General features: G+C 38.6%; 1 protein-coding gene across 1 annotated transcript; it reads right to left on the reverse strand.

Annotated features, from left to right (window-relative positions):
* Nucleotides 1–3255: 3255 nt before the first annotated feature.
* LOC306924995 (uncharacterized protein) lies at nt 3256–6419 on the reverse strand (the record flags this gene model as incomplete). Its single annotated transcript, XM_079503675.1, has 5 exons — nt 3256–3313; nt 3961–4004; nt 4168–4241; nt 5027–5094; nt 6148–6419. 5 exons carry the CDS (start codon nt 6417–6419, stop codon nt 3256–3258), a joined length of 516 nt encoding a protein of 171 aa, XP_079359801.1.
* Nucleotides 6420–11388: the final 4969 nt, after the last annotated feature.

An 11388-nucleotide genomic window follows, 5' to 3' on the forward strand; every position in this document is an offset into this window, starting at 1 on the left:
AGTCACCCTATATGCATTATAACAGTGATTATAAAGCTTTATAAATGTTTATAATATGTATTACAACTATGAATAATGAAATTTAGTGCGAGTGACCAGTAATAATAATGATATGTGATCTTAAGTAATTATAAAATGCTTTATAATTATTTATTATAGTTATAAAGCATTATGAGTATAAATATAAGTAAGTAGCCTTGATGAGCCATGAGGCCCATAGGGCAGGAGCCTATCTCCTGTTTCTGTAGCGTGAGGCAGCTTGATGTACACCCCCTGGACATGACACTAGTATGTCACAGGGACTTACCCCCAATCCAACCCTTGATGCTGAGTGCCAAGCAGGGAGGCACTGGGTCTTTGGTATGACCCGGCCGGGGATTGAACGCATTGAATGCATTAGGGGTATATTTATATAAAGTATTACAGATGGGATGCATAGCAAGGCCACAATATTGTGCTGCTGGGTGTAGAGGAGTGTAAGGAAGGGAACAACAAGGATTCCTCAGTTTAGCACTGTACTGAACAGTCCTGTACTGTACACCATCCGGCTGAATGCCAAGAGGACTGAGGTTGTCGCCTATGCCGTAGATGTATAGAGCCTCTGTAGTGTACTGTACACCCCACACGTGAGGAAGGTTGACCCTGTCATCAATAATGCTCTTCGGATCCTAACTGGCTGCCTGAAGCCGACCCCTGTGCCCTACCTGCCAGTCCTAGCAGGAATTGCCCCCGCCGGCCTTCGACAGTGTTTCCCAGCACACAGACTTACGGTTCTCTTAATTGGCTAGCGTTAGGGTTCGTTTTCAACGCGCGATAGCTCGGGAACAATAGGTCCGTCAGCCAAGTAATTCACATGGGCGCGTACAGCTCTCCAAGATCTACGCTCCGATAGGTCCGCCATTCTCGTGCGACACCCGTAGCAAGAGTCCAACTCTGACCTGTAATCCACAAGCCTTAGAGACATGATAAACCTTACAGTGTATTGAATGATGAAATGCTAATCCTAATTTTGAGAACCACACGTCCGTGCGCGGGGAGACACATATTGGCGCGTTCGTCAGATTGATAGCTATGCGTGGATGTAAAGCACGCCCATTTTCGACCTTTGTGGGAGGAGCTATCGCGCGTTAAAGTCTAACCCTAGTTTTCTGAACCACATGACCGTGTTTGGAGAAACACATATCAGATTGTTCGTCCTGACAAGCTATATAACATACTAAAAGATGGGCCTCTAATATCCAATGGATTTTGACTTAGAGGCCTTAGAGAGGCTAGAACAATAACAACAAATGTTTTTTTCCACGGGACCAATTCCATTAAATCCAGCGTGAAAAAGTGAGTCAGACTAAGTAGTTTTTGTAAAAAAAAAAAAAAAATTGTGTTTGTGGGGTCCAAAAAACGTGTCTAAAAAAATATCTAAAATATTTAGAAGTGTCGTAGAGACTTGAAACCAATTCCATTGGATTCCCCGTGCTTCAGACATGGATAGACACCCTTTGTTTTAGAACATTTGTTTTTTCCCTGTCGACCATAGCTTAAAAGGGGCTCGACGGCGCCTGATGCGGCTCGACGCCGCACAGGGGTCACGGGCGTGACCTTTGATAGTTAGAAGTGTCGTAGAGACTCAGGATCAAGTTCAATGGATTCAGCTTGATGAGACGAAGAAAAAAATTGCCTGCTCAAAACAAACGGACAAATTTAATTGATTTTAACGCGTTGGAGGCCACTAAAAATCCAATTTTTTAAGGATTCCTCTAAATACACTTCCCCCCCTATGTCAAGTAAGGGAAATCTAATGGTGTTAGTTTTAACTGTCTAGAAGACTTAGAAATGGGTCAAATTGCTGTTTGAAAGTTAAAAAAAATCATATTTTGTCGAATTTTAGTCATTTTGCTCCAAAACTCCTTCTACCCCAACTAAACCAATGGTGCTGAATCAGAATATGTAGGTTGTATCTCAATCCGACAACCAGAAGTGCCTTAATTGGCCCCTAGTTGGCTAATTATAGAGTTTGCGTAGAAATGTCGTAGAGAAATATATATGAAGAATAGTGATGGGGGATCTGTGTGTCTCTAGTAAAGCACTTTGACCTGCATTCCATGACATGAAAGGTGCTATACATTTATCCATCCATGCAGTTATCCATGCGGCTCACCTCTGTTCACAGAATCTGAGCTGAATTGACATCTGTACCATTGTGATCAAACCAGTCAAGTTGTACAGTAGTACTGGTGCACTGCATTAACCTATTTTGGTGGCCTTTCATTCTGTGATATTTTCTGAGACCAGATCCACCACGCAGTCATGTATAGCCTATACATCTTCATGTAGGCCTATGGCATGTGGATGGGATTAACTATAATTATGTCATTTTGTGGTTTTTTTCCTAAATACTTTAGAAAGTATGCACCAAACTGTACAGGCATTGCTTTAGTGCTTCAAAACAGCTACATTATGAGAATGGGATATTTAAGGAGATCTGGAATGGTGTGATGTACTATGTTGATGTAATAGGCTACATTCTGGGTAAAACAGGTCTATTATTGTTCAAATTGAATACTGACACACATTTGCCCATCACTGTTAGGTCTACCCCTTAAAACTTTAAGTGCCCTCTGACCATGAAGGCTTTGAAACATATGCCCCTCATTTTGTACTAGCATAAGTATAAACTCTGCATATGGTTATATTGTAAGGAATAGGGTTATAAACATGTTATAGAACATGTATTATAACCCTATTCCTGTACTGTGTTTCACCCACTGAGAGAGACGAGTTGTTCAATGGCTAACAGACTAGGCAACGTTTCAAAACAGAACTTCTGATACCTATTTCTGTTGCTATTGTTACACACCTTGAGTTCCTGTTCATGCTTTCGCTAACCATTAGTAGGCTTATTGTACAGTAACAGATCTATAACACAATGATTCATGTATGTGCTTTGTGTATTGTCATCGTGTTGTATTGCATACTAAGTACACGTTAAGGTACAGGAAGAAATAGCATGGTCTTCACACATTTTCTGAAGTTTCACCAATCATTATCAATTTTCAAAATACCTACCAATTCAATAAGAAAATCTAACAATCTGAGCAGTGGAACTGTAAAGATGTTAAGTGCAATACTTTGGCCCCTGCAGCTAATTGTATAGGGTGAGTTCCTTGCCAACACAGCCCTACTGAGCAAATGATGAAACAGTGATTTATAAACAAATACTTTATTTGTACATACAAAATCAAAAAATCAAAAAAAAAATCAGGTCTTCAGGAGGACATCCTTTGTAGGGATCCAGGAGGGCGGGAAGGTTTTATTGCTGAAATGAAAACAGATGATAGTCCTATGAAATACCAAGAAAGTGTAGTATATCACTCCGCATCTCCTTGACAGCCAGCCTATTTATCTCTATGGTAGTTTGCTTCAGCCGGTAGAATTTGAGCTTGGAGAGTACAGAATATTCTCCGTTGTGAATTTCTGCACATGCAATATAAAAAACGAATAAAGCACCAAGGGGTCGATGGCTGTCAAGGAGTTTAATCCTTAAATTGACACCCTGTGTCAAATAATTGATTTCAAAATACTGCTGGTATATTAAACGAAATACAAAATAAATTTCTGATCTTGTACATGAATCACCCAGACACCTCAGGTGCCCATGCAGGTCAGCCTGCATGGTAAACCATCCTGCTCCAGTGAATTCACGTGTCTTCTGTGAAAACGTAGAAGACGCTCAGGTCCCTGTGATTGACAGACTGAATTCACGTGACCGGGATGGTTTACCAGGCTAGGAAAGGTCTGCTTGAACGTGGGGAAGCATTAATTAGTGTTTAGACACCACATATAACAAATAAAACTGCCTTGCTTTGTAATAATAACCTATTTGTAGATGCTTCTTCCAGAAAATATATATATATATAACTTTATGTCAAATCAAATACATCAGAGAAACAAAGTTCAAGTTACCATTTGGGGCATGGGGCCCAATGGACCAGGGACTGTTTCTTGCCCTTGGGTAAAAGGAAAACAGGAAAATAAAGTACAAATTAAATAAAATAATTACTCCCAGCTTCTAAAATGCTGTCAGCATACAACCAAAATGTAATTGTTTTGTTTAATATCAGAGCTCAAACTCTACATGTTCCAAATACTTCATATACAGTAGATACTAACCTTTCTGGTGCGGCTCTTTTTATCAACGTACACTATTGTGTACGGTTCGGCGGGGTTGTTGTGAAAGTCACAATCTGTAAGCACAAACCATACCACTTCAAATTTATTTGTTACACAATTAATTTCTGTATTATACCCTACTCACTCACATACTGTTGAGCCTCCACCCAGAGGACGTAGTGCCTGCCTTCTACTCTTTGCACATTCAACACACCGCTCCGCTGCTGACATGCACTGCCTTACCCCGTAAGTGAAGTGACACATATTACCTCTCTTTCTTTATCAGTCAAGTTTATGTGTGTAGACTCAGGTAGACAACATAAGAAACACTTTACATAGATAAAGAATGCCATTACAAGAGCAGTGTTTTCCAAAAAGTACACCGACATATGATAACTCAGAGGCTGGGGTTAGACAGCAGCATACTAGAATTCTGAGACTCATTCAGTCGACACAGAACACTTTTCAGGCCCTATTGAAAAACCTGATTAGATGTACAAATTAAATGGGTCTGCAGAGACTTCTGGCTTCTCCATTTACCCAAGCGTGGCCTTGAAACTGGTTCAGTTCAGTTTATTTCCAGCTCTTTTGAACAAAATGTGCATACATTGTGCATTTAATGCAATTTGGGCAAGACATGATCACAGTCACAAGTCCAAGGCACAAGTTGCCAAGTTCAGTTGACTTGTCAGATTCAGAGACACCCTCTATGGTGCAAGGTAATGGAGTCTCACCTAGACACAGATTTTGACCAGAAGGTCAAGATTCAATGTATCCCCTGAGCAAGCACCATTAGTGCAATCATATAAATGGCAACATATGCACAGGAATCCAGGATTATAACAATAGTCATTCATACCATCATCCCCGTTCTCCTCACTCTCCTCACTCCTCTTGGCCAAGATGGTCACCACAGGGCCAGGCGTGCTACATGGAGGGGAAAAAAAGGGAATTAAGGCCTGTGGTCTTTGCCTCGCAAGCCAGGTTCTCAAACACCACGCACCTTTCCAGTCTCTGGTCTGGTCCTCATACCCAGAAGTTATGAGGGAATGCCTACTGAGTAGCAAAAAACTACTTTCTGGCCTTGACAGCCCATACATGCAAACAGAAAAGTCCTATATGATTGCATTACACTCACTTTGCCACTCGATCTGCCATTCACTTTATGCATGCGCATACCCTCTATTGAAATGAAATTTAAGTTGCTGAGCAAGAGCAAAAGATTGCCCACCTGTTCTGCATAGTTATGATCACCTCTATTGACTTATGCAGACCGTGGCCATCTTGAGATAAGAGTTTGGAAGCGCTCGCTTTCAGCAAAGCAACGTCCTGCTGCTTTCTGCATTTGGCTATGTGCAAATTCAAAACAGTTGGTATGCAGGGCAGGGCCATTGAGTGATATCGAACGAGCGCTTCCAAACTCCAACACATAAATAATCACCTGCAAGGAATTGCAACTAGTTAGCAACCTGCAATTAACTTAAAAGGAGAATTCCATACTAGAGGCTTTCTTACCTTTATTTGTAGTTGTTACGTCCCCACCAAAGAGGTCCAGGTGTTATTTTGTGCAAAAGTGCATTATTGGCTATTTCCCCTACCATAAACCCTCAATGGGGGTTGGGTTTTTGTGCTAAAATTGGCTTATTTCCATCGAAATAAGTAGTAAAGTGTGCCACTTGGGATACTATTTACATTCTGAAGAGGATACAAAAAAAAAGATTTTTGAGCGATGGAAATAAGCGAATTGGCACAACACCCCATAGCCCCATTCAATTCAATGCAATTCATTGAGGGCTTATGGTAGGGGAAATAGCCAATAATGCGCTTTTGCACAAAATAACACCTGGACCTCTTTGGTGGGGACGTAACAACTACAAATAAAGGTAAGAAAGCCTTCTAGTATTCTCCTTTAATGGCAAGATGGCTGCGGTCTGCATATACTCAATTGCTCAGCATCTTCTATTCTGTATCGTCACTTACCTTGTAGTTGGTCCCTCCTTCTTCTTCTTCTTCTTCTTCGGCGGCTCAGCCGAAGAAGAAGCTTCCTTTGCCTCCACCATCTGTTCCTGCTCCTTCCTGCTCTCTTTCCCGTCCTCTTCTCTGGCCTCACCCATCTCTCCACCCTCTACTTGTCCATCCTCATCACCCATGTCTTCCTCCATCTCTCCACCCTTCTTCTTCGTCTCAACTTCCTCTGCCTCCACCATCTCTTCCTGCTCCTTCCTGCTCTCATTCTCTCCGGCCTCACCCATCTCTCCACCTTCTACATCCCCTACTTGTCCATCCTCATCACCCATGTCTTCCTCCATCTCTCCACCCTTCTTCTCCGTCTCAACTTCCTCTGCCTCCACCATCTCTTCCTGCTCATTCCCGCCCTCTTCTCCGGCCTCACCCATCTCTCCACCTTCTACATCCCCTACTTGTCCATCCTCATCACCCACGTCTTCCTCCACCTCACCCTCTGCATCCCCTGCCAACTCTGCCCCCATCTCTCTCTCCTCTACTCTCTCGCTCTCCTCTCCTTCTCCTATGTCCTGCGTGTCTCTCCCCTCTTCCCTCACAGAATTGCATGCTTTTAAAGAACAAAAACAGAAAAACAAAAAAGGTATAGTACATTTAAATATGCTCCATCTGGACATAATACAGGACCAATGTCATGGATATAGATATCGTGCTCTAACCTACCTTGGAGTAATCCCTCAAAAAGGGCCAGCATCTTGCGCAGTAACACATGCCCCTCTGGGGGAAGCTGAAAGGGAAAGTGCATGTCGGCGTTCCAGCCGGCATTCTTTCCCTTTGTGGGCTTCCCCCAGAGGAGCAAGGGAACGTGCCCCAATGCCTTCATTCTCTCCACCTAAAGCAATGAAAAGCATAACAGCAAACATTGTCATGGCAGGGTCACAAAGCCCAATGAACGGCTATTTCAGCTGGTGTCGTTCACTGAAAAAAGCCCTTTATGCTTTAGCCTGGCATGGCCAGACTAATATCACAATAAAACTTTATTTGGAGCACTTTTCATGACATGTAGCTCAAAGTGCTTTACAGAGCAATGAAGAAAAAATAAAAGCAAAAGCATGATACATTCAAATAATATCAAAAAAGGCAGTGAATAAGGCAAAACATCGAGGACATGAATAACACAGGATTAAAAATCAATTAAAAGCAAGTATTAAGAAATTGCTCTTGAACTTTAAAGCCATCTATCTACTGCCTGTCTTAGGTATAATGGGAGTTTATTCCAAGCCGTAGAGACAAAACCGTTTTTTAAAGGTCAACCACACCTACAGTATGCAACTCCTGAGTTGCACTGGTGTGGTTGACCTTAAAAACGGTTTTGTCCCAACCCTTTGGTGTGGTTTGGGCTTAAGACAAGACATAGGTTGTGCAGGTGCTACATGGTTCAATTTCTAGTCATGTTTTGACCAAATTGACATTTCCACTCTCCATCTAAGACTGCGGATATCCAAATCAGAATGCTTGTTATATTCCAAAAGTTACGCAGGCACTTATGCTATGAGGCCAACTTTCTGACTTAGGCAGAAATTATTTTGAATGTAACAAGCATTCGGATGAAGGGAAACACCATAAGTCAATAAACCAAGTCCCTAAATAAGACAAAAACATTCATAGTATAAAACTACAAAATAAATACAATAGACCAAAAATACAATAATACAAAATAGAAAGAAAAAAAAATGTATTACCATCTCCAATGCACGGTCCACGACTTTTGAGCCATTGCCGGCCTTCTTGGTCTTTGCTGCCCACTGGTCAGCGGTTTTGCGGAACAGAACCAGGTTCCTGGTGTGGCGCTCTTTAAAGCCCAACAGCTGCCCACACTGTGTAAGTGAGAGAGAGAGCAAGGATGAGAGCACTATAAGAGGTACAATTAAGATACAAGGGTTCTCTTAAAACGTAGTCAAATTCTATTTCAAATGCAGTATATGCTAAAGGCATACTGTACTGTATATATTACCTACCTTTTTGCATGTTTGAATGCCACATGGCATCTTTGCCTTGCATTGGTGGCAGGTCCTGGTGTTAGAGGGCATTTCTACAATTATTATTTTAAGGGAAAGGGGGGAAACAATTACTTAAAGCAGCACTAATTAAACATTGTAATGAATATAATGTACATTTCTCCAATCTGTATAGTAGACTACGTTATAATATAATAACCTACTCTTTTTGTGCTTGAGCTTCACTGTGGGGGAGAAAGAGAGAGAGAGAGAGAGAATTAACATACATAACTACACTATATTATACTGTAATCCTAAATAACTATGTAATGTAATTGTCGTCTTTATTCTATCTTATTTATTTATACAAAAAAAAGATGTATTTTGGCTCCTACAATTTTGATGAGATTTGAATTACAATGACCAAATGACTCAATTTGACATAAGGTAATATTAATACACCACATGCATAGAAATAGTAATCTAGATTCATAGTAAACCAAGAACCACTACCTACATACCTATCTCTATCTAACCTAGTGGTTCCAAAAGTGGGGTCCGTGGACCCCCAGGGGTACCTGAGGGAGTTCCAGGGGGTCCCCAGCTAAATTATAGTTTGGAACCAAATGGACCATTATGGGTCTGTAACTCAGAGTCTACACAAATGGAACCAAATGGACCCGTTCCATTTGTACACTCTCAGAGTTAAAATAACATTGATTTTACAATATAAATTGGTGGTCCCAGAGATAGAAATGCCATTAAATGGGGGGTCCGTAGACTAATGCATGTCAAACTGGGGGTCCTTGAAATTAAACTGTAAAAACTTCTCTTATGGGGGTCCCTGGCATGTCTTTTCAAATGGGGTAACCGTATTGCATTGTGGTAAGGGTTTGAGCAACACATGAGGTGATCCTCTTAGCATACCATGTAATGAACTGTATTTTCATTAGCCCCATATGTGCCCTCTCCCTACGCTCATTCTGTAGCTCCGAGCTACAGAATGAGCGTAGGGAGAGGGCACATATGGGGCTATATTTTCATTTGCTTTTTCTGCAAACTGCAGAAAAAAGTACTCATTCAATACATATAGCTGCTGAATAGCCACCGCGGGGCTACAGCGTCATCTAGCATGCTAAAAAATACAAAGATAAATTGCAAATCTGAGACATGGTCCCTAACGTAAACAACAACAATGGAGCGTTCACACGGGCAGATAAAACGATGCACCGTTGTGAGTTGATTTGGTTAGCTACATGCATCGTTCCGTCTATCAACGTGATTTCGCTGGCTTCCATTGACAACGAATGGTAGACCGCATCGTTTAATCTGCCGGTGTGAACGGGCAGATCATTAGATTAATAAAAAAGCAACCCATAATAAAAACTCACCTTAAACATACACCTGAAAAACTTGCTGCTCCTTGCTCTCCGGAAGTCGCATGTGGATTGTGGAGCGACTCCCCCCCCCCCCCGTCCCGGAAGTTCCATGTGGAGCGAGCCAAGAAATAACAACAATAATAATAATAATAATAATAATAATAATAATAATATAGAAGCAGTAAATATGTAGACCTACAGATTGTTGGGCTTTCTATTAATGTATCATTAATATAATAATAATAATAATAATAATAATAATAATAATAATAATAATAATAATAATAATAATAATAATAATAATAATAATAATAATAATAATATAGAAGCAGTAAATATGTAGGCCTACAGATTGTTGGGCTTTCTATTAATGTATCATTAATATAATAATAATAATAATAATAATAATAATAATAATAATAATAATAATAATAATAATATAGAAGCAGTAAATATGTAGGCCTACAGATTGTTGGGCTTTCTATTAATGTATCATTAATATAATAATAATAATAATAATAATAATAATAATAATAATAATAATAATAATAATAATAATATAGAAGCAGTAAATATGTAGGCCTACAGATTGTTGGGCTTTCTATTAATGTATCATTAATATAATAATAATAATAATAATAATAATAATAATAATAATAATAATAATAATAATAATAATAATATAGAAGCAGTAAATATGTAGGCCTACAGATTGTTGGGCTTTCTATTAATGTATCATTAATATAATAATAATAATAATAATAATAATAATAATAATAATAATAATAATAATAATAATAATAATAATAATAATAATAATAATAATAATATAGAAGCAGTAAATATGTAGGCCTACAGATTGTTGGGCTTTCTATTAATGTATCATTAATATAATAATAATAATAATAATAATAATAATAATAATATAGAAGCAGTAAATATGTAGGCCTACAGATTGTTGGGCTTTCTATTAATGTATCATTAATATAATAATAATAATAATAATAATAATAATAATAATAATAATAATAATAATAATATAGAAGCAGTAAATATGTAGGCCTACAGATTGTTGGGCTTTCTATTAATGTATCATTAATATAATAATAATAATAATAATAATAATAATAATAATAATAATAATAATAATAATAATAATAATAATAATATAGAAGCAGTAAATATGTAGGCCTACAGATTGTTGGGCTTTCTATTAATGTATCATTAATATAATAATAATAATAATAATAATAATAATAATAATAATAATAATATAGAAGCAGTAAATATGTAGGCCTACAGATTGTTGGGCTTTCTATTAATGTATCATTAATATAATAATAATAATAATAATAATAATAATATAGAAGTATTATTATTATTCTAAGTAGCACAATGGCTGAACTATTATAGCATTTAGCTTCCAGAGTGATTTACACATACATCAAATACATAGAAATAGTCGTCAAACATCATCAGTAGTGATATATATTTTATTGAGTGTTGTTAATATTGCAAACCTATCGATTTTATTTATTTTCGTGACGTGACGTCACTGACGAGCAACGTATAGAAGTGAACGGGGAGGAAATCTAGTAGATATACACGGATTGTCCTCGTGACGTCACCGACGAGAAACGTATAGAAGTGAACGGGGAGGAAATAAAGTACATATCCACGGAATGTCGGGGAATCTAGTGTCATATGCACGCATTTCCAGTGTGCCAATCCGTGCTATTTCACCGTATTTGGGGGAGAGTGGGTTGGTTAATACACTAATAATGTCTTAAAACTATATTGCATACGGTGGCGTCAGAAGCATATCTCTGCTGTCAGGAAGAAACCACCTATGTTCATTTTTCAGGAAATTAAAAATATAGATT

This window comes from Electrona antarctica (assembly GCF_951216825.1).
Source record: "Electrona antarctica genome assembly, chromosome: 6".
Classification (NCBI taxonomy): Eukaryota; Metazoa; Chordata; class Actinopteri; order Myctophiformes; family Myctophidae; genus Electrona; species Electrona antarctica.